Source organism: Pteronotus mesoamericanus, unplaced genomic scaffold (genome assembly GCF_021234165.1).
Source record: "Pteronotus mesoamericanus isolate MK-2021 breed Mesoamerican mustached bat unplaced genomic scaffold, CSHL_Meso_final contig_50, whole genome shotgun sequence".
Taxonomy (NCBI): Eukaryota; Metazoa; Chordata; class Mammalia; order Chiroptera; family Mormoopidae; genus Pteronotus; species Pteronotus mesoamericanus.
This window is the reverse complement of record NW_026555186.1, coordinates 37,512,944-37,537,190: the sequence shown is the minus strand read 5'-3', so window position 1 is coordinate 37,537,190 and position 24,247 is coordinate 37,512,944. Positions and strand designations below refer to the sequence as shown.

Genomic DNA, 24,247 nt, shown 5'->3' with positions numbered 1-24,247 from the left:
TTTCTATTATGTCAACCCACTTAAGGGTCCTTTATTGAGAATGAAGCAAAATAATATTTCGGGAGCCCTGCTTTCTCTGTCAGTGCTAACCTTACACCAGAAACTGCAAGTGGGTTTTTCTTTTCCTTGATCATCCTCTTGCTCTGAACAGAATTTTAAAAGGCCCCTTCTTTGTCCTGTCTTAGCATTTTTTGCAAGTCTCCCCTCATTTGGGGGCTTCAGATTTCTTGACACTATCCTTTAGGGCCCATGTTACCTTCTTATAATTATCCTTGGTATGTGGTTGTTTTCTCCCAAGGTTTCTGTCACTTCCAATTAGCCAAGCAATTTCTCCTTGTTGGTTAGAATTAGGTTCCCCAGTTGCACTGCTGGGACATCAAATCATGAGAAAGGCAAATCAAAAATTTGTCCCATGTTTTTCTTTTAACCCAATAAAACTTTTAAAAAGTGTCAATCTATTTTTTTTTCCTTTTTTTTGATTGTTGCATTGCTACAAGTATTGACAAATAAAATAACTGCAAGGCACAGTGGTATCAATAATTTTATGAATAATTTCATGTACAATGTGTTTGGAACCAAATAAACATCTAAAGCAGTTCCAAGCTTCCAATCATCTACACACATACCTCTTCATCGTAACAGCTCCTTTTTCTCATCCCCCACCTACATGCACCACATAGAGACATATTTATTTCTAATAAACGAAGTTATTCGTGTATCTCATTTTGAGTGTAATTCCAAACCAGAAAGGCAGGGGGCGGGAAAGAATATGATCTCTCTGGAGTAGAACAAATGTCAGAAAGTCTGAATTAAGACGTCGTTCCCTGCCCTCCCGTGGCCCACCGCCCTTGCTCGCTGGCGCTCCAGGCCCACCGCACGCCGTCCTACCGTCGGTTCTTTCGTTAGGCCGCCGCCGCGACAGACACCCGCCCTGGTCATTGAGCTGGCGACTCGCGCACGGGCGTACTCTGCGCAGAGAGGCCCGAGTCGGAGCCGTCGCCCGAGTGCGTTTCGTTTGAGACGTTCAAGCCACTTTGTAGAACTTCTGCCACACAGGCCGCGGGTCTTGCAGCACATTCGTAAGCAATGGCTGCCATACGGAAGAAACTGGTGATTGTTGGTGATGGAGCCTGTGGCAAGACTTGCTTGCTCATCGTTTTCAGCAAGGGCGAGTTCCCAGAGGAGTATGTTCCTACGGTGTTTGAGAACTCTGTAGCAGGTATTGAAGTGGATGGACAGTGGGTAGAGTTGGCCTTGTGGGACACAGCAGGGCAGGAAGATTATGATCGTTTGAGGTCCCTCTCCTACCCCAACACCGATGTTATACTGATGTGTTTCTCCATTGATAGCCCAGATAGTTTAGAAAACATCCCAGAAATGTGGACTCCGGAAGTCAAGCATTTTTGTCCCAACGTCCCCATCATCTTGGTGGGGAACAAGAAGGATCTTCGGTATAGCACGCGCACAAGGCACAAGCTAGCCAGGATGAATCAGGAGCCAGTACAACCGGAAGAAGGCAGAGACATGGCAGACAGGATTGGTGCTTTGGGGTACACGGAGTGTTCAGCGAAGACCAAAGATGGAGTGAGAGAGGTTTTTGAAATGGCCACAAGAGCTGCTCTGCAAGCCAGACGTGTAGGGAAAAAATGTGGGTGCCTTATCCTGTGAAACCCTGATGCAAGTACAACACTCATGCGGCTAATTTTGAAGGGTTGTTGATTAATCTTGGAGTATGATTACTGGCCTTTTTCAGTTATCTATAATTTACCTGAGACTACAACTCTGAAGTCATCTTGCTACCAGTATTCAGAAGCCAACCATGATTATTAATGATGTCCTACCCACCTGACCTGCCCCAGGCTTTCTGACACAGCTCTAACAGCCCTCCTCTGCACCCCCACCTGACATACCAGATGCTAATTCAAGGAATTGCTTAATTTCTTTCTAGAAAGAGAAACGGTAACGTTTGTGAATTAATCTGCAACTACTTCATAACTAACACGACTCGACTGTCATCTGTCAGCCGCAATGTACTCTGAGGAGTTGCCACTTCAGAACTTCCCTCCAGAACAGATTTCATTGGCATAGCTCTGGAATGAATATCCGATTTTTTCAAAATGTCCCCAGCGGGAAAGGCCCAAGCCCATGCAGCTGTGGTGAAGTTAAGTTTTGTTGTTTCATGTTAGTTACCCAATAGTTACTGTGTAATTAAAGTGCCACTTAATGTATGTTACCAAAAATAAATAAATTAATTAATATATCTACCCCTGACTGGATGTAATATTTTTTGTATAATTGGATTTCCTGCTTACATTTAGAGCATGTAGTCTGGTGTCACATTGCTTGGGTTCAGATTCTGCTTCATCACTGTATGACTTTGGTTAAATTACATATACTCTTTTTTGTGCCTCAGATTCTTCATGTGTAAAATGGAGTTATTACCTATCTAAAAATCTTGCTATGAAGATGAAGTACTATCTGTAAAGGGCTAACATAATGCCAGACATGTAGTATGTTACCTAGCTCACGTCTACCCAGATGAGGATTTTATTACATTTATCCTACATACGGATTTACTTTTTTTTAACTCTGTTGTTGCTGACTAAAAATTTAAATTATATTAAATATTTTCTAGTTTTAAATGTTTGTAAAATACCTGCATTATATAAGGAAAAATTGTACAATGAAGATCCATATGCTTCTATCCAGATTAAAGGGGAAAAGTTACTTTAAAAAGGATAAATATATAATTATTACCCAAACCAGGGCAACTTTGAGAGTGAAAAGAGTGCTATTACTATACCAGGAAAATAGGCAAACCAGGACTGTTCCAGCTAACCCAACATGTAAAATTATACCAGTGTTACATTCCTTATGTGTTCCTTCCTTAACCTATTCCCTACCTTCAGTAGCCAAAGAAAATCACTGTCTTGATTTTGTGATTATCACTTTTGCTTGAATTTATAGATTTATTCATGTTTGCACCCTTAAACCAGACTTTTTTATTTTTTTGATTCTTTATAGAAGTGGAATCCTGTGATAGTATTTTGTGAATTGGTTTGTTGCTTATCATTGTTAGATTCATCCATGTCCATGGATTTACAGTATTTCACCCCCACTGTTGTATTTGTTATAAAGCAATAGGAAACAGTTTTTGGTACTTAAAAGTGGCATGGTGACATGGAAGCTTAAAATGTAAGAGTGGCTTTGGAAGTGGCAGAGGGCAGAAGATGGAAGGCCTTGGAGGACAGCAATAAAGAAATTGTAGGTGCATAACACTGAGGAGGCTGCAGATGAGGTCTTAACAGATTAAAATAATATTACTGAAATTGGAGAAAAGCGGCAGGGAGTTTAGCAACTTTGTCACCTGCAGTTATGCGCATAGTACAATGGAAAATATGCCTAACAAACTGGGTGATCTAGCCAAGGAGATTTCCAACTCGAATGCTCAATGTCACCTGGTTTCTTCTTGTTACTTATGGTAAAGCATAAGGAGAGAGATAAGTTAAAGGACTGTTTCAAAGGAGCCAGAACTTGTGAGATTTGAAGATTCCCAGCCTATCCAGGCGACAGATATAAAATCAGGAAATGGCTCAAATCGAAGAACAAATCCAGAGCACCAACAGGAAGATAAGGAACTGAGAGTATAGTTGTAAAGCCCTTTAAGATCTCAAAAAGATCTAATGTGGTAACTCAGTCCTTTCATTTAGATATGAAAAGTGTGCCTCACAACCTCTTAATCAAATTATAGGGCTTGGTGTAAATTAAGGGTGTGGTGTATGAAAAGCCTGAGGTAGAAAAGTGTTTATATGGAAGAGATTTATGGGTGTTGCTTTGTTTAATGGTGTGAACTCAAATAAAATTCACAGGAGACCCACAAAGTTTATAAGAGAATTATATTAGCAGTGTATAATTTTTAAGAGATGTTTTAAAAGGATCATATTAACAGGCTCTTTGCCAGCCTGGATTAGAAGGGACAGAGAACCAAATAGAAACAGGCCTTGGGCATCCAAGCTGCTACAGGCAGAGAACTACACAGCTGTAAACATGGAAAAGGAAGGATGTTTCAGTGAGTGGGATCCAACAGACTACAAGGCAGAGTTAAGAGCCATGGAAAATTACTCTCATGTTTTGGATTTTAATCAAAGAACTGCCAATCAGGTTGCTCAGGTGGATTTCAAAGTTTTTGTAAACTTGTGTGCCTCATCCCCCCTTTTTAAATGCACATGGTTATCCTACCCATTTTATATTAGGTGTGTGGGAGCAAATACTATGTTGTCTTTGTTTACAAGTCTTCTTATTAACTCTACTTAAGGAGTTGTGCATAAGGAAGTACATCTGAAAAGCTGCATCTGTATCTGGTTTTTGTTTTCCATTTCTGTACTTTTAGCTAATGGTGTAAAGTAATGAGTGTTTTGGAGAATTTTGGGAGAGAATGACTGTTTTGCATATGGGAAGGATGTGAATCTTTGAAGGTAAAATTGTGGTAGCCAGCCTCCTACTGTTTATGCTTTTGTGTACCTCTTTGCCACACTGTGTCAGGGATCATCTGTGGGACTAATAGAATACAGAAGGATATATCAGTTTCAGTGATTTTAACTTGTTTCTCTTGGATCACTTGCTCTGGGGAAAGCTAAGTGCCATGTTGTAGACACTCTCAAGAAGCCCTGTGAGTGAGCCGTCTTGGAACTGGGTGTTTTATCACCCATCCTCTATCACCTTCAGAAGACAGCAACCCAGCCAACAGCTTGACTGCAAACTCCTATGACCCTGGACCAGAATATCTAGCTAAGCCAAGCCTGGATTCCTGACACTCAGACACTTTGAGATAAATATCTTTAGTGTTACGCTAATTTGTTATACAGCAACAGAAAACTAATAAGTTCTCACATTGCTTCATATGTCTTTTAAGTAAGCCTCTTTCAACCTATACTTTTCTCCACCTTCTTTCTCCCTCTTCTGCTATCTATTGGTTGAAGTTAATTTGTCCCATGATTTTTCCATAGATTGAATATTCCTGATTGCATAGCCATGCTATTTAACATGTTCTCTATATTCCCTAGTCAGGTTTAATTTTTTTGGCAAGATTTTTAAATAGATGATAGCATGTTTTTCCATTAAGAGGCATAGTTTCCTTGTTTGTCATGTTAATGTAAAATGAATAAATTAGTTTATTCATTATGAATCTCACGATGGCAATTTTCTATCATTCCTTCATTTATTAGTACATGTATATAGTAAATGTCTTCTCATTTACTATTTGTTTAACTTCAGTACAATTCTTATAGGAAAGGCAGGGCAAATGCTTATTTATTTTACTGGCTTTCAAAATAATGAATTGATTCCATTGCATCCTCCTTTGTTGAGCACTAGGTACTCGTTAGCTTTACTATCATTATGAACTCATGGACTTAAAGGCATTATTAAATTATTAAATTTGATATGTTCCAACCTGTGCTCAATTAATTTCAGAATTTCAGTGAACTTGTGTGTCCTTACTGATACTCAAATTGTCCTAACTTTGGCCAGTGGGAAGCTTTTCAGTTCTCTCAAGTCCATCTGACAAGATCCTAATAGCTTCTTTGATATGTTGCACAAAATGTCCCAAGCTCAATACAATTCCTGTGCCTAAATGAAATCAACTACTTCTCCAAGGGCTTGAGGACCAAAGACTTTTCATGCATTTGAATATATACATTTTTTATATTGTTGATTTAAATTGTCGTTGAATATATTTCTATATTGTTATATATATTTTTAACATAGATGCAAAAACCAGGTATAGATGCATAAGGTCATAAAAATGTCTTTCTATCTTTTCTTTTAGAGGTTTAATAGGTTTTTGTTTCACAGTTAATTCACCTAAAACTGATTTTTCTGTATGGTATGAAGGAGGTATAATTTCATTTTCTTCCATATGGATGTCGAGCACAATTCAAAATGCTCTTATTTTCCAAACTGGCTTGCAATGTCATCTATCTTAAATCAAGATCCCTCATAAGAGCACATTTATTTCTAGCCTTGTATTCCAGTATAAATGTTCTTCCATCTGTAAGACAATACTACACTATGCTAATTACTATGTAGCTTTAACAGATTTATTGTGGCATAATTCACATACTATAAAATCCATGCATTTAAAGTGTGTGATCAATAGTCTTTAGTGTGTTTATTTATATGTAACCCTACCAAAATTTTAGAACATTCTCACCACCTCAAAAAGGAAACCCATATCCTTTAGCTATCAGCTTTATGTCCTTATCTTTGTAAACCTCACCATCCCTAAGCAACCATTAATCTACTATCTCTATAAAGCTCCTTTAGTGAATATTTCACATGAATAGACCTGGGTAATATGATTTTTGGTGACTGGCTTCTTCCACTTAGCATAGTTTCAAGATTCATCTACATTACAGCAAGTTATCAGTACTTTAGTCAGCTATATATTATTCCACTCATATATATAAATATATATATATATATATTTATTCTTTGATTAGCTGATAGACATTTGTGTTGTTTTCACCTTTAGGCTATTATTAACACTCAATTAATACAAGTTAAAAATAATTCTTGCTATTTGACAAGTCTATTCTCTTTATCTTAAATCTGCTGCTGGAGTATCTTGAAATTCTTGACCTTTGCAGAATCAGCTTTCAAGTTTCTAGAAAAATTTGTTTGGAATTTTTACTATAATTGCTTTTATTGTGTAGGAAAGAATTGTCACCTTAATTCTAGTCTCTCAATACTTGACCATGGTATACCTTTCTTTTGATTAGATATTCTTTAATGCCTTTCAATAACATTTTGATTTTTCCCCTTAAATGTCTTCTATATTTTTAAATTTACTCATATGTAATTCATATTTTTAAAATGAAATAGTAGTAAATGGTATCATTTAAAAATCATTTTCTAAGTTCCTTTTTGCAAGAGAAATACAATTTTCTTTTTTTATATTGATACATCCAGAATCCTTGCAAAGCTCTTATTTTAATAATCTGTAAATTATGTTTCTTTATTTCCAATCTTTATATCCTTTATGTGCTTTTGTCTTCAATGCTGGCTGGGCCAGTATCTCCAATGTGGTTCTCTTTCCTGATTCTAAGGGACTGCTTAAAAAATTTCATCTTTAAGTGTTCATTGTAGGTTTTATTGACTTAAGGAAGTTCTGCATGATTCTACTTGGGCAAAAGGTTTTATCCATGGTTATGTTAACTTTTTCTAAAGCTTATGACTTTTCTCTTAGTCTTTTAACATGCTAAAGTACGTTCCTGTATTAAACTCAACTTGATGTTTTTTTTTTTTTACACATTTTCTGGGTTCGGCTTGCTGCTATGTTATTTAGGATTTTTGCATCTATCTTCATGAATATGATTGGATTCTCTCACTGTTCTTATAGTTTTAATGTAAAGATTACAGAAGCCTAATAAACGAACACAAGCATGTTTCCTCTTTTATATATTCAGCAATGGTTTGTTTAAGATTGACATTTGTTCTCTGAATGCTTAGCAAAACTCTCAGGGCAACATGTTTTAATTTTTGGAAAATTTATGATGATTCTATCTCTTACATAGTAATCAGATCATTTATATTTCCTGTTTCTTCTTACATGACTTTTGAAAGGTTATACTTTCTGGAAACTTTCACTTTTACTTTTCTATTTATTGTAACAAAATTGTTAATGATATCTCCTCAATCTCTACAGAATTTGTAGTACTGTCCCCATTTTCATTTCTAATATCCTTTGTCTCTTTCTTTCTTTGGTAACTTTGTCTAAGATTTGTTATTATTTAAAGATACAACTTTCTTTTTCAGTTGCAGATGACATACAATATTATATTAGTTTCAGGTGTGTAACTTCGTTATATTTATATAACTTTCTAAATAATCACTGAAGTCTAGTACCCATTTGACACCATATATAGGTATTAGAATATATTCCCTATGCTGTATTTTACATCCCCTCTGACTTTTTATATCTGGAAATTAGTACAAGATGCAATTTCTGACTTTGTGCCACTTTGTATTGAATATTTGTTTCCTGCTTCATTCATTCATTACTTGATTTTATTTCCATTATTCTTTTCCTAATCCCTTAGGTTTAGAACAGTGTTCTTCAATTTTCAGTTTTTATTTAAATATTTAGTTTTCAATTTCCTTGTAAGTAGTTTTAGCTGTATTCTATAGATGTTGATATGTAGTATTTTTGTCATTGTTTAAAGTATGTATTTTCTATTTTTCTTTGAGAATCCTTATTTGAATTAGACCCATCTTACGTGGAAATGAATTTATTTTCCAAATATATGAGGTTTTCTGGATTTCTGTTGTTACTGATTTCTAACTTAATTATACTGCAATTATAAAATGTGATCTAAATGGTTAAATTTTACAAATCATTCAAGTGTACTTATTTTTACTTCTATGTAGTAATGACAGACTTGGTCATTGAGACTAGTCCTTCTCAGAACTCAAAAGGATAGACAAAATATAAAACAAACATTTGAAGGCATTAGAAAATTAATGAGGCAATGGAAAACCCAGGAGAAAAAGAGTTGTTGAACCCAGCACCTATGATAACTTTTCCTGCAGTACATCTGCTGATTTCTGAGAAGGTTGCTGAGAAGCTGAACAGAATTTCTAACCAACTCTTGGAGTTAAAAAACCAAAAATTGGAGTTCAGAGCCTACTCTGGTCAACTCTATAGGCTTCAAGTTGAGATCTTAAAGATATATGCTCTGGGGGAAGGTATAAACTAGAAGTATACTTGCTCAGATTTCAATTGCCTCTCTCACTGACTAGATTAATTTTAAGATATCAGTACCCTAAGTCTCTGTGAGACATAAATCCTTTCTGCAGAAAATATCATCCATTTTAGACCCCAAAGTATAATTTCTGGAATTCAATAAAAAACGTGACATAAAATAAGATAAATTAACAAAGTTTTATAAATAAAAAATAAAAACATAATATAAATATGACATAAAATAGACAATATGACATAAACAGCAACCATGACAAAGAAACAAAAAAGCTTCAGACAACAGCAGACCTGTTACTGGGTTGCCCAACAAGTTTATTTATTTATTTTTTGTGTGCAAGGGCTCTAGTAGTGCTTAGTTGCCTTGAACTTCATTTGAGATAATTGTTAGATTGTATTGTGACAGCTCTCATATCAGCATGAATTTGAAAAAAAAATCAAAATTGATGAATTTTTGTGCAGCCACTCTAATATTGAAGATGGAAGAAAATAAGCAACACTTTGGTATATTAGGTTTTATTAATTCAAGACGAGTAAAAACACAACTGAAATACAAAGATACTTGTGCAGTATATAGAGAGATGCTGTGACTGATGAAACATGTCAGAAATGGTTTGTGAAGTTTCTTGGTACTATTGACATTTTGGCCAAATAATTATTTGCTGTGGGGCTGTCTTATGCATTAGAAGATGTTTAGCAGCACCCCTGGCCTTTACCCACTAAAAGGCAATAGCAAGAGATAGCCAACATACTCAAAATATCCAAATCGATAAAATTATCGGTGAAAATGAAAAATGTGTCTTTCATTTTATGGAAAAAAGCTAAACGGACTTTTTGGCCAACCCAATACTAGACATGGGCTATAATATAATTATGTTCAATATGTTTGAGAAAACGAAAGACCAGATTGAAATAGATAACTGATTCAGTTCCCAGTCAGGGCACATGCCTGGGTTGCAAGCACATATGAGAGGCAACCAATCGATATTTCTCTCTTACATTGATGTTTCTCTCTCTTTTTTCCTCTGTTCCCCTTCCTCCAAAAATAAATAGCCCTGGCTGGTGTGACTCAGTGGACTGAGTGCCAGCCTGCAAACCAAAAGGTTGCAGGTTCAATTCCCAGTCAGGGTACATGCCTGGGTTGTAGGTGAGATCCCCAGTTAGGCACAAGCAAGAAACAATGGATCAATGTATCTCTTGCACTTTGATGCTTCCCTTCCTTTCTCCCTCCCTTCTCTTCTCTCTAAAAATAAATAAAATCTTTTAAATAAATACATATTTTTAAAAATAAATGAAAAAAATGAACTGAAAAAAGTGTAAGAATTATCCGGACTTAACCATAGAGAGACATATGAATGGAAATATAAGGAGCAAAGTGAAATGATCTAACATACATTCAAGTGGAGTTCCAGCAGGGAAGAGGGACAGAAGCAATACCTGATAAGACAAAGAATTGAGAATTTTCCAAAACATAATGACATCAGATCCTAGATTCAAGCATTACAAATCTCAAAAAGAAAACAAACACAAGAAAATAGCATTTAGTTATATAATAAAACTGCTTCAAATTTAAGAGAACACCTTAAAAGCAATCAGAAGAAAAAACAGATTAAAGGGGCAAAAATAAAAGACATTGTTTCTCAAAAAAAAGTAATGGCAACCAGAAACAATAGAATGTATCTTCAAAATGATGAAGTAACAGTTAATTCGGTAAAGGTGTTCTTTGAAAATAAAGGTGAAATAAATAGTTTCAGGAGAGAAAATCTAAATTTGTCACCAGCAGACATTTACAAAAGGGAGTACTGAAGCACGTTCTTTAAGAAGAAATATAATCCCAGATGGATGCTCAAACTCAGAGTCATAAAGTATAATAGATAAAGTAAATGTTTGAGTAAATATAAAGCACATTAACTGTATAAAAATGTTTTTAAAGAATCTAGAAAATATACATGAAGTATACATAATATACTTCAGGCTGAGGTGGTAAATTAAGTTGATATGTTCTCAGGTCCTTGCATTGCCCAGGAAGAGGTACAAGACAAATTATTTTTACTTATTCCATTTCTCCCCACCCCCATGGGAATATGGAATAAGTAAAAATAACCAATGTAAAAGAAGGCATAACGCCCTGGCTTGTATGGCTTAGTGGATTGGATGCTGACCTATGAACCAAAAGGTTGCTGGTTCAATTCCAGGTCAGGGCACATACTTGGGTTGCAGCTGGTTCTCCAGTTGGGGGTGTGCAAGAGGCAACCAATTGATGTATCTCTCTCACATCGATGTTTCTCTTCATCTCTTCCTCCCTCCTTCCCCCCTCTCTAAAAATAAATAAATAAAATCCTTTTTAAAAAAAGAAAGCATAAAAGGAGAAAATCAACATAGGAGATGGGACAAAAGACAAATAATATGAAAAAATATGATAGTAGATTTAAATCCAAGTGTATTAGTAATTGTGTTACATGTAAACAGATGAAACATTACAATTAAAATATATCAGAATAGATGTAAAAGTATTTTACCAGTCTCAGGTTAATGTTTTTTCCATTGCATTTAGAATAAAATCCAAACACTTTTCTGGCTTTCAATGTCAAAATAATTTAGCTCTTTCTGACTCCCAAATTTATTCTTCTCAGTCCCTATGTTCCAACTAGGCAGGCCTTCTTTTGGTTCCTGAATCAAGCTAGTTCTTGCCTTAAGGTTTTGTATTATTGTCCCCTCTGCAAGTAATGGTTTATTCAATTTTTGAAAAGCTGGATTCTCCTATCAAATAGCAGCTTAAATGGCACTTTCTTAGAAGCTTTCCTTAGTCATCTAATAGAAAAGTTATCTATTTTAATTTTCTGTTTAGTACTATTACTGTCTTATATTTTATTTATTTATGACCTATTACCACTAAAATGTAGATTCCCTGTTAGTTGGAATCACATTTACTCTATTTACCAGTTTCCCCAAGTCTAGTACAGTGGTTGGGAAAATACTCAATAAAAATTTTATGAATGAATAAAGTTAATTTACCTTTTAAACAGGTACTTTCTTATGGTTTTGTATGTTTACTGCTTTGGTGATGGTTGCTCAGACTTTCCTGGTATCAAAACAATATCAAGGTTCCATTTATGTATGCTACTGACCCTTGATAATGTGCACTGTTTAATTTGTGTAAAAACTGCAGGAGTTATTCCATCAATTAATCAAATTTGTGGTGTCATCCTAGATATAACTATGATAACATGGAAAAAAGGAAAGGTTTGGAGGGGCACTATACCACTGAACTATTAAAGGGTTGCAATATGCTTCTGAAGAACATTTTTGTCCCAAATTAGGATGATGAGGTATACGTTATAACACACTTAAAAAGCTTTCACCTGTTCTTAAGGAAAAGAAAATAATTTTTTTAAATATTACCCCCTTACAGAAATGTTTAGAGTGGTAATTCCAGGAGTGGTGATTGGTATATTTTGGTAACTTCCTTTTTCACTCTTTGTTCCATGCTTAGGATTATTTTCACATCAAAGCAATCATACTGGTCACAATTTTGCATCCTGCTCATTTAATTTAGAAAATAAACATTTTCCATTTGAAAGAGTAGTCTAATGGCTTTTTCAATCTCTAATTGCTAAAGATTGTTCCTAATTTTTACCAAATTATTGCTACAACTAACATTTGTCCATAATATTTGTTATTTCTTAAGGGAAGGGGGGCAGACAATACAAAAAGATCCCAGCTTACTAGGGGTTTGTCTAATTAGGAAAATATACATGGGAGGGGGAATTACAAAAGCACTATATAAAAAAAGCATGTAATAATTATATTTATTAAATGCAAGAAAAAGTAGTGGAAATTTCTTCTAAGGAGGGGCTCACCAGAAAAATATTTTACAAAGAATATGGAGCTGCACTTGGAAAAATGACAGGTCTTAATAGTTGAAAATGTTCCAGGTCAGTGTGGGTGTTGAAGGAGGAGTTAACTTTTTGTTGGTGTTTTCTCACTCAGGAAGCCCTTACCACAGTAATAGTAAGCAAACAAGACTTACATCAAAGATTGGACTCCTAAGTCCCCTGACAAAAACTACCAAATTTCTTTTTAATCTCCATCATCCACATCTTTTTTCCCTTTCATAATTCTTTGTCTTTAATTTCCTTTTCATAATTTATGTCTTTGTCAGACTCTTCCTTATTTTAAGTAATGGAAATACGTAAATCCCTCTACTTCAAGGCATGTAACCAATACAAAACATTGTAATTATTCTGTAGAATACTAAAAAAAACAAACAAACCTGGGAAATGCTGTCTTAAAACATATATTGTATACATTTTAATCTTTAAAAAAGTAATAGAAATAACATCATTAAAGAATATTAACCAAGGGTTATCAACTTGCCATACACTAAATAAGAAACATAAACCCCTGATCTATAAAAAATAATAAGCAAATAACGAATACTGTGATTTCCATTCATGGTTGTACTGTAGCAGGGATGGATTCCACCTTGATAATAATTCTAGTCTTACTGTCACATAGGACATGCTTTGTGAACCTCAGTGAAGCTGCCAGATTTGGGACATATGTAAGGACCACAGTGTCAGAAAAGAAAGAGTGAGACTTCACAAGATGTGTTGTCACTGACCGATAACCATTTTCCTTCCCCACGTTTTTCTTCCTTAAGGATAGCAGCTGCCTCCCACAGACACACCAGCAGACCACTCCAATCCCTCTCTACCACACTTACCATCTGCAGATGCCCTGGGGCTTGTCTATTTACAACCTTGTCCCTCTACAGCAGAAGTGGTACCCTCTGTGAAGTTCTGGATTCATCCACAGCAGGATCGGTTTCACAATTTCACAGCCCCACCCACCTCTAGCTGTTTCCAATGTTAGTGCTTACAATTCCTGTATGTTCTCATTGCTATGCTATTCATCTACCCACAAAACAAAACCCTAAACCAAAGCAATACACTCAGTCTCTAGCCTCCTTTCTAGTATAAAGCAACTGCCCTGTGCATGCGGTTTTGGATGGCTCGGAGCTCATTTCCAGGGTCTTTTGACCATTTATTTATAGCTTGGATATGATGCTTTCCGAAGAGTTTGTTAAGGAGGGTGAAATGTAACATCTATAGCCACCTCTTCTTGCCCAACCGTGTTAACTTCTGAAGCTGAAGCGTCCTACTTTCCCTCCTTAATTCCAAATCAATGGCAACACTAGGCACTATGGCAAAAAAAGAGATCCCATAAATGAAACTGCAGATACAGTCTCTACCTAAGCAAGGATCTCCAAGTTCCTGGGATAATTCCTGGGATAAAGGCACTCTGGATATCCATTTCAAACCTGCCTCCAGTACTGTCTCATTAGAACCAAATGTTGTAAAAGCAGAGTTGATAGGTACAGATTTGGGGTGGAAAACACAAAATTAAGAGGTATATAGGAGTTTCACTTTCCCCAAGCTGATGATACGTAATTTAAACTAAAAGGAAAATGTCCATATTGTAATGTATTAAATAGGCAGAATTCTCTTCCTGGTTTCTCTGCTGTTGGTAGATGTTCTTCTGGCTTCAGCTGGTATCTGTGAATAGTGAAGCAACTTGTCATGATCAAATTCCACTGCCCTGAAGAAGGGTAGAGCTGGGGACCCACTAAAGCAGGGAGCGAAGATGACAGAGACACAGGTCTCTGGCGATCCGTAGTCTCCAAAAAGGATCAGCCAAAAAAAAAAAAAAAAAAAAAAAACCCAGGAGAAGGTACAAAGAAAAAGGGCGTGACTGAACTGAGGCAATTACTGTATCGTCTCAGCCCGAGCACGGCCTGAGGTTTTATCCTCCCTAAATCCGCTGGGTCTGGGGTCGACTCCTACCCCATTCACCATCCTGAGCCTCCATCACCTCCCAAAGCGAGGATGCGCTGACGTCCAAACCCCCCAACCTACCTCCGGATCTCGCAGGCGCCACAATGGGGAGCCGCCCGCCCACATACCTAGGCTGCGCTTGCGCCTCCCCCGCGCTCTCTCAAGGTCAGCACCGCCCCCTGCCTCTAACCTAGCACCCATTGAAGAGACGGTAGAGGACGTCTTGCGTACCTCACCTCTGCGTGGCGTGGGGTCGCCGCCGTACAGGAGAGGGGCGGGACTTCCTGTCCCGCGCGTGCAGAACTTCCGGAAGAGCAGGAAGACCCTATCCCTGGCAGTGTCAAGAGATTACCGGCTGCACGGTGTGGTGGGGAGGTCTGGGACGGTTACGGTGACTGCAGGGCGTCTGGTCCATTACCTGTGCTTGGCGCCATGGTGAGTCTTTCTGTGAGGGCTGGAGTAACAACTGGGGAGGAGGGGCCTGGAGGTCAGTCCTGTAAAGGGAGCCGGTTGAGTTCCCCGCTGAGGATGGAGCGGGCGGGAGCAGTGGGATGAGTCTCAGGACAGGACCTACCACCTGCCCTGCAGCGCCGGAAGTGCCTGGGCCTCTGAGGAGGCAACATCTGAACTACTGTTTTGCCCGATCGCGAGTTCTGTCCAGGAGTTCGGAGTAGGTAGCCAAAATGTTCGCAGCCCATTCACAGCGTACGGCGCGTGGTCCCAGAGTTGACCTTGCTCTGTTGCCCGTCTCAGGTGGTCCCAGAGTTGAGCTTGTCTGGTTGATCATCTCCGTCTTTAGCTGCAGGGCCGAGGCCCAAAACTTCAGATTTTAGAAATGCCTTTAGCCTTTCCAGGATGAACACCTGTCACTTACCTAAAGAAACGGCAAGGTCAGTTTATCTTTCAAACTCAATCTTTTTGAAGTTGGAAAGAGTATCAAATAAAAAAATCCAGACTTAGGAAGGAAATACTTTATTCGGAAGGAATATTGCAAGGGCGTGGGGGAAGGGACTGTTAAAATAGGGACAATGCCCTGACCATAAAAGTTCTGCAACAGTCTCAAAGGTTAGGCAAAAGGGGTTTTCCTTTTGTAGAGAGGAGTAAGCAAAGCTAAAATGAACCAGGTGTGGGCAAGTGAGATGAAAAGGTAGTATGGTCTGATAGATCAGAGATTGTTTTACCTTCATATTAGCCTATTCTCTAAAGGAGCTGCTAAGGAGTTGTATGCTGTTGCAGACTGTGGGTGGGCCAACGTTCAGGGACCCAGTTGAAGAGGATCTTAAACAGAATTTGGGTAACAGACATTTTATTCCGGTTGATCTACACGGACAAACAGTTAAACTAGTCCTTTATGAAGCAAAGATGAATTTGCAGGGTTGTGTCTGGCCTTGTCATAGATAAACAAGAGGGTCATCCTTGAGCTTTACCCAAGTCCTATGAGGACCAGAGGTTTTTGGCAGTAAGCCTTTTCCAGAACAGAGAATGGTGGGGTGAGGGAAAATCTTAACTTTTGTTGTTTTCCAAGATCACATGGATCAGGTAAAATTCAATATTGTAAGTTACTTGAGTATATTAAAAGGTTTCAAATCCTAATCTGGAGGAGATTCTTTCTTGAAATGTAGCTTTAGTTTGCCTTTTTCAGAACCAAATATTGACATTGCTCAGCTATTGCGTGTAGTGATTGACTTTGGAATGACTTTCAGAAACTTAACTGAACGTGAAACACAAGAACCTTCAAGTTATGTGGTTCTTGGTGGCCTCTACTATGCTATGAATACGAATCTCTGACTCTTTTTGGGAGGAGGGAGGGAGGGAGGGAGGGAGGAAGGGAGGGGGGGAGAGAGAGAGAGAGAGAGCACCTCAGTGAATAATAAATACAGTATGTATTTTTTTTCTTAAGTATCAGTGAAATTAGACACAGGGAACTGTAAAACCAGAGGGAACCAAAGATATTGGTCCAATCCCCACCCCTACCCCCACCACGAGTTTTACAGAAGGAAAGAATCTGAGGTCTAGAAATAGGTAGTGATTTGCCTAAAGTAACAACAGTTGGCGTAGTCTGGAGTAAAAGTGAGATCATGACTTCTTAAATTTAAGCTGCTTTTGACTCCTTGATCTTAAAAAGGTTAAGATACAATGTAATTAAAATCCTTGAATTCATAATAATCACAGAGAAGCTGAACGTGAATTTATTTCCAGCATTTTGAAATGCTAGAAGTAGAAATCCTCTTTAAAAAAAGGTAGTTTTGTTTTAAACAAACTCATGCTGTTTCTCAAAATGTCACCTGGAGAATGTCACCAGGGACCAGGTAGTTGACTTTCTCCATTCTGGTATTGTTTACCTTTCTAAATTAATTTACTTAACTTCAGTTTAGCTTTCCCAGCTATGAAATTGATAACGTGAGTATATGTAAGTTTAGTCAGTACTTGGAATCCTTCAAAAGAAAGGGTTTAGCCATTAAATGAAGTTAACAAGGGTTGAATTTATTTAGGATTCAGCTTGGTTGAATTGAAAACTTTTGCACTGCTTGGCCTAATGATAATATGACAATGATGCAATAATTGAATTCAGAAGACCCAGGTTCTGCCCATTATTACGTGAATTTGGCAAGATTACCCAACTAGATAAGAGTTCCATTTTCCTCTTAGAGAAATGGGACTTAATGGGAATTAAAACACCTAACTTGTATTTATGATTCTATGACTTCACTCAGGACTTTTTTTTTCAGAATAAATATATGTTTTTGATTAAATAAGATTTAATCTTATTTTTACTTTTTTCCCCTGTGTTGATTTCTCAAGTTTGGTTTCTTTTATCATTCTTCTTTTCATTTTTTCATATCTCATGTAGGTAGTTCTTGGAATCTGTCCACATGTTTGGCCAAGTATTTCATTACTGTCTTAAATACTACAAAATGGAAAACAAAGCCTTGGGTCACCTTGATTTTATATTTGTTTTAATAGATATAAACTCATTCTGATACATTATGTATATCAAAATGCAGTAAATTCCTGTGCGTATAATAAGGTTCTCCTTTTGTGAGCAAGTGACAATATGATTATGATCCACACTAAAAATACTGTGTATTCACCAGAGGAATAAAACTAAATGTTTTCTTGTTTTTCTTTTGAAACTTACAGGCCAACTTTAATCAAATAGATCTTCAGTTTTTGGGACAAAGGTAGATTAGAGCTAGCTCCTGGAATTGAAGGTATCTCATGGCTTATTTTAACTATATAGCACCCTGTGGTAACTGTTACTGCTGGGATTGAGGTATGGTCTGTTGGGGAAAAAAGGTCGTAAACCTCTGCTTTAAAGTTCATGAGAAAGTTTTCCTTTTGGGACTTGAGGAGGGGTATTGGGAAGAGAATGTGATAAATGTTATAAGGGAAATACATGTAATGTGCTCAGAGTACAGAGGAAAGAAATTAATTCTGTGGAGAGGGGGTCATGGTGGTAGGTGACTTAGCTGTTTTGAAAAGTGGGTTAGGACAAGTTCTCAAATTTGAGTTTGCTTAGGATTCACCTATAATGCTTGATAAAAATGCTTATTTGGGACCATTAATGGTGAACTAAGTTTCAGAGTCTTGTGTTTAATGAGTTTTACAGTTACTGGTAAGTCTGAAACTGTTGGTCCTTAAACCATGCTTTGAGAGAACTGTAATGCAGACATTAGAGACTTTGATGAAGATATTGGAGGTTTTTGTTCTTAGTGATAATCAGACATACTCAGTTTGTTGATGTGGTCGATTACTTTAACTGATTTCTGAATGTTGAACTAGCCTCGTATGCCTGTAATAAATCCCACTTAGTTGTGGCGTATTATTATTTTTATATGTTCTTGGATTTGATTTTCTAATATTTTGTTTAGTATTTCTTGTATTTATTGAAAGATGATGTTCTACAGGTTTTTTTTCTTATTATGTCTTTGCCTCATAAAATTGGTTAGTAAGTATTCTCTCTGCTTCTATCCTCTGAGAGAAATTGTGGAGAATTAGTACAATTTCCTTAAATGTTTGGTAGAATTCACCAGTGAACCCATCTGGAATGGGCATTCTGTTTGGAAGGTTATTAATTATTGATTCAATTTCTTTAATAGATACAGACCTATTCATATTGTCTATTTCTTGTGTCAGTACTGACAAATTGTGTCTTTCAAAGAATTGGACTGTTTTACCTAGGTTATAAAATTTGTGGGCATGGAGTTCCTAGTGTTCTTTATGTTTCTTTTAATGATCATTGTAACTGTGACGACCCCTCTTTCATTTCTGATACAGTAATTTCTGTTATTCCTTTTTATCTTAATTATTCTGTCTAGAGGCTTATTGATTTTACTGATCCTTTCACATAACCATCTTTTGGTCTCATTAATTTTTTTCTATTGAGCTATTTCAATTTTATTGAATTTTGCTCTAATTCTTATTATTTCTTTTTCTTCTGCTTAATTTTGATTCAGTTTGCTCTTTTTAGCTCCCTAAGGTGGAACCTTAGGCGATTGATTCTAAATATTTTCTAATATACTCATATACATTCAATGTTACAAATTTTCCTTTAAGCACTGCTTTTGCTGCATCCCATCAATTTTGATAAATTGTGTTTATATTTTCTTTTAGTTCAAAATATTTTTAATTTCTTGAGATTTCCTCTAAACCATGTTATTAAAAATGTTTAATCTCCACATATTTTAGGATTTTTCAGTTATCTTTCTGTTATCCTGAGAGCAGATATTGTATGATTTCTCTTCTTTGAAATTTGCTAAGGTGTGTTTTATAGCCCAGAATGTGGTCTGTCTTGGTGAAGGCTGGATCCTGGTCAGGTTTCATTAGTTAATCACATAGTGGCTGAGATTAAGGTTTCTTTCCAGTTCTTTAACTTTTCTGCTGACTTCTCTCATTTACTACTTCTTTCCAAAAGAGGCTTAGTTCAAGTATTGGTAGAGACTATTCCCTTGGTTAGTTTTTGGTTGATTGAGGTTAATTTGTAAGACCGGTTTATATTTTGAGTCCACTTTTTAAATAATATGTTTTTTTATATGCTCTGGGATAAAAGCTTAAAGCAAATTGAGTTTAGAAAAATCAGAACATATTCTTAAGTATTCATTTCTAATAGAGAACTTACTATTTTTGTACATGTGTGCCATGGGTTTGCTCATGTTACACAATCAGGAATGAACACAACTTGCCCCAAAGAAACTTTAAAAAAAATAAACTTGTCTGTAAATAGCCAATCCTGGTGAAATTAACATTGCTTGGTTTTGATTGAAACGACTATACCTTTTATTTTACCAAAACATTTAAAAATCATGCTTTTATCTCAAAAGTATTTGTTCAGTCATTCATTATTTAAGAGCAACCTAAGTCAAGTATTGTTTTTGATGACAGGGATATAACTTTGTAAAACACAAACAGTACTTTTATGGGACTTATGTTTTATTGGGACAGTCTTATACCTGGCATCTGACTATGTATTTATGAACTGCATCCTAAAAATTTATTGTAGTAATTCTTTTGCTAAAGTTGTATATTATCATTTCTTCTAAATAGTGAACAGGAAAATAATAGAATTTTTAAAAAAATAAATCCTATCGTAGTAGGTGACATATTTTATTGAATAAATTGCATTTTTGTGCCACATGTTTTTAGTTTTTTAAATTACAGTTCTTGAGGGAATACAGCTCATTCACTTAAAATATCCTGATGTTACGTTCATATTTTTTCCTTACATAAAACAGACTTAGTAATTCTGTTGTTAAAATAGTCAGTATATTTCATGTTTTGGCCATAAACAGAAGCTTCAGAAAAACCTGAAACAGTTTCAGCTTTTGATACTTTGATATTGAAATTCAGGATCTTAATGTCTGATTATAATGTTTTATTTTTTAAAAATCTTTAGACCTATAGATACTTACGATAGTGTGGTGATGGCTAGAGGGAAGGGAGGCAGGGGGTGGGGTGGAGGTGAGCGAAGTGGGGGAAAACAGGGACAAATGTAACAGTGTCGAGAATAAAAATAAAACATCTTTAGGTATTATGAAAACCAATCTGCTCATACAAGCATATCTTTAAAAGTGACTTTAGGAAAAGTACAACAAAAATAAGGCTTGAGCTAGATAGTACAATAAATATATGGCTTGAATAGATAGTCTGCTTGAACTAGAACTAGATGACCTTGATAGTTTGACTCAAGGTTCTGTGATTTTGCATATGTGAATTTGTGAATACTATTGATGTACATTTAGTTGAATATACATTTAGGGGGCAAAAGAAGGAATATTCAACTTGTATTAAGTTTAAGAAGAATTTCATTAAGGACTGATTGGACTAGGCCTTTAAGGGTAAGTACAGAGAAGTATGTCAGATGGTGGTTTAGAAGTTGAATTTTACTTCTTTCCCTCAATAACAATAATAGCTACATGTACTTAGGGATTAATATTTATCTACTCTACTTACATTAACGGCTTTTAATCTTTATCAAGTAGATTAGCCATTTATATAACTTTGAAAGTATTCACCTTGATAGGTCTAGTACGCATTTGGCACCATACCTAGTTATTATAATATTATTGACTATATTCCCTAGGCTGTACTTTACATCCCTGTGACTGTTTTTGTAACTGGCAATTTGTACATCTTAGTTCCTTCCTTTTCTCACACATTCCCCCAAATCTCCCTACCCCCAATCTGGCAACCATCAAAATGTAGATTCTGCATATAAGTGAAACTATATGGTATTTGTCTGTCTTTGTCCGACTCATTTCACTTTGCATAATACTCTCTAAGGCTATCCATGTTGTCTCAAATGGCAGGATTTCATTCTTTTTTTATAGCTAAGTAATATTTCATTTTTCATATGTATTACACCTTCTTTGTCCAATCATCTATTGATGGACACTTAGGTTGTTTCCATATCTTGGCTATTGTAAGTAATGCTGTAATGAACATAGAGGTACCTATTTCTTTTCAAATTAGTGTTTTGAATTTCTTTGCTAAATACCCAGAGGTTGAATTTCTGAGTCATATTTTACAGATGTATTGTAGAAATGGAGGCACAACAAAATTAGAATAACTGATCAAAGTCATATAGCTTGGAATTTGACTTGAACCCCCGCTGTTTGGACACTACTGTTGTGCCAGTCTTATTGTTTATCTTTGATATGTTTCAACTTATGAAAAGATTGAATTTAAAAAATACTTTCTTGTAGAAATATTATAGTCACCGATTATTATATTTCTAGAAAATCATTCCCAATCTAATTAATACCTAATATTACATCTCAGATACTGTTAGAGAAATGATTACTATCATACATAATGCTATTTATTGACCTTTCTAACTCAGATGCCCAACACTCTGTAGGTCACAATAAGGATTCCTTCAGATTTCTTTTACCTGATTTTATTTATCATAAAGCTCCTTAATGAAAAAAATAGATGCTGTAGATGATAATGATGGGTCCTTGCAGTACGTTCTTGGAAGTGGAGAAGTTTGGCTTGTGAAGAAGAGATGAGTTGAAATACTGAAGGTCATTGAAGAGAGAAAGGGAGACTTTTCTGCATCAGTATAAATGACTTAGTGAAAAAGGAACTTCAACAAGCTGTTCTATTTCATGTTATAAATATCTGGTTATATAGACTGCCATCAGTTAATGTTACAAAAGCTATGGCTGTTTTTCTTTAATAGTTTCATATTTTTAACTTTGTGATAAGTAGTAGAAGTCTTTTGAAGTAACCTGAATTGCTTATTTTTTATATTATTACCTAAGTCTGCCTTTTACACATTGCCTGGCTGATTTTTGTTATCTTTAACCTGTTGATTGCTAGTGTTTGCCCAAATGTTATGATCCACACAGGAAAAACAATGCCGTAGTTTTCTTCTTTCTTTTCCTTAAAAAAGTTATACTGGAGGATTCTGCTCACCAGAACTTCATTTACTTGAATGTTTATTGAGTATTTAATTCATTTAAGATGACGCTGGCCATTTTTATGACTATAAATGATTGATTAGAAAATGGTTCCAATTTTTTATGGTTTATGAGCATATGTATTCAAGTATAAGTTTCATGACTGGAATCAGTTTCCGGACACAGTATTATTCAAAAGAGAAGCCATGTTTTTTCCTTAAAGTTTTGCGTTTAATACTGGTTAAATTCATTTGTAGAAGTTTACTTCTGTTTAAATTTATGCTCACTACCCCCCCTTCCTTTGCCCTGTGAAATTAATTAACATTAGGACAACGAAGCCTTGCTGTATCATTTATCACTAGAGAGCTTAGTTCTTTGGATAGAGCAGATGTTCATATTTAATGTACCAGTCTTTCCCTAATCCAATCTTTAAAACAAAAAAGAAACTAGACAAGAATCTGGATAACTGGAATTAAAATTAATTGCTAAAAAATATGTTGTCTAAGCAGAGACAGCTAAGAAAACTTTGGTCATTGTAAATGAGAAGTAACTTCAACTGAGGAGTAGTTCTTTAAGACTAAAACTTTCCTAACTTGATTTCAACTACCATCCTTTTGACTTTTAATAGAGAGCTTCTCAGTCATTCATATCAGAAATATTTATGGTCATCATAGTTTCTCTTTATTTTTAATTTATTGATTTTAGAAAGAAAGGAAGAGAGAGAGAGAAAGAGAGACACATACATCACTTTCTTGTTCCACTTATGCATTCATTGGTTGATTCCTTTATATGCCCTTACCAGGGATCAAACTCACAACCGTGGCGTATTGAGTCAGTGCTCTAACCAATTGAACTACCTGGACAAGGCTATAGTTCTTTCTCTTGGTAGTTACTAAAAGTTTTCAGATCGTAAAGAAATGAACCATTTAATATGAGAGAGTTGGCTGAGTATCTGAGATAAATTATAATAAAACTAAAACTGTAGAACTGTTGCCATTCACAAATCTCTTGAGAGAAATTCCCACAAACCACTAATTGAGTTGAGAATTCTGGGCGGTGGGCTAGGTGTACTCCTTTACATTAGCTTGCAGCTCTGATTTCCTTTCAGGTCTCCTATAAATGTTAGCTCATTTAATCCTTATGAGGAAAAGATAATTAATTATTCATTCCTGTCAGCAATAACTACATATTACAGGCTTTGATGGTAGTTTAGAAATGGTAAATATGTGAAGACTAACAATCTGTTGCGTATTTAATTAAAATACCGCAGTCATCAATATTAAGATCTTTTAAGAGCTGGTGATCGATCATTTGCCAAATCTTGTCATTTTATAGATAAGGAATGACTCCTAGAAAGGACTTGTCTAACTGCTGTGTGGCTAGTTAGTGAAAGAAGCACTGTGACCCTAGTGTGTTTAATTTTCCAACACATTAAAATAGTCATAATGAATGCATTTTTTAAAATAGCTAACATTAGAGGTACACATTAAATTTCTTGGCTATTGTATAAGGCCTAAAATTTAGAGCTAAGCTAAAATTTTTAGTTTAAATGTGTTTAATGAAGCTTTATTAGTACACTTAAGAAAGTTATAATTTTTTGTTTAAAAGAAAGTAGTGTAACACAAATACTATTGCATTAAATTGAGAGGATCCTCTTATAAAAACAGATATACCACTTCCTTCAGAGATCATGTAGAAAGCACAACAGATTGTCTTTTGATCTTGAAGTGAATAATTTTCTTTTTTATGGT

The 24,247-nt window shown here is 35.7% G+C and overlaps 2 protein-coding genes across 5 annotated transcripts in view; both read left to right on the top strand.

Annotated features, from left to right (window-relative positions):
• The first annotated feature begins 1,086 nt into the window (after nt 1-1,086).
• On the top strand, nt 1,087-1,668 carry LOC129074464 (transforming protein RhoA-like). Of its 3 annotated transcripts, none has more exons than XM_054578276.1 (2): nt 1,087-1,215; nt 1,276-1,668. In XM_054578276.1, exons 1-2 carry the CDS (start codon nt 1,087-1,089, stop codon nt 1,666-1,668), a joined length of 522 nt encoding a protein of 173 aa, XP_054434251.1. The 3 variants fall into 3 exon arrangements, with proteins under 3 accessions (XP_054434251.1, XP_054434252.1, XP_054434250.1); XM_054578277.1 differs by having other exon boundaries at nt 1,087-1,242; nt 1,495-1,668; XM_054578275.1 differs by having other exon boundaries at nt 1,087-1,668.
• Nucleotides 1,669-14,887: 13,219 nt separating this feature from the next.
• Nucleotides 14,888-24,247, top strand: part of TMEM161B (transmembrane protein 161B) — a 71,893-nt gene continuing 62,533 nt past the window's right edge. For both annotated transcript variants that reach the window (XM_054578578.1, XM_054578575.1), the window contains exon 1: nt 14,888-15,030. Coding sequence is in view for 1 of the 2 variants with exons in the window: in XM_054578575.1 (XP_054434550.1) it covers nt 15,028-15,030 (3 nt within the window). In the remaining variant the exon portion in view is untranslated. The remainder of the gene's footprint in view (nt 15,031-24,247) is intronic.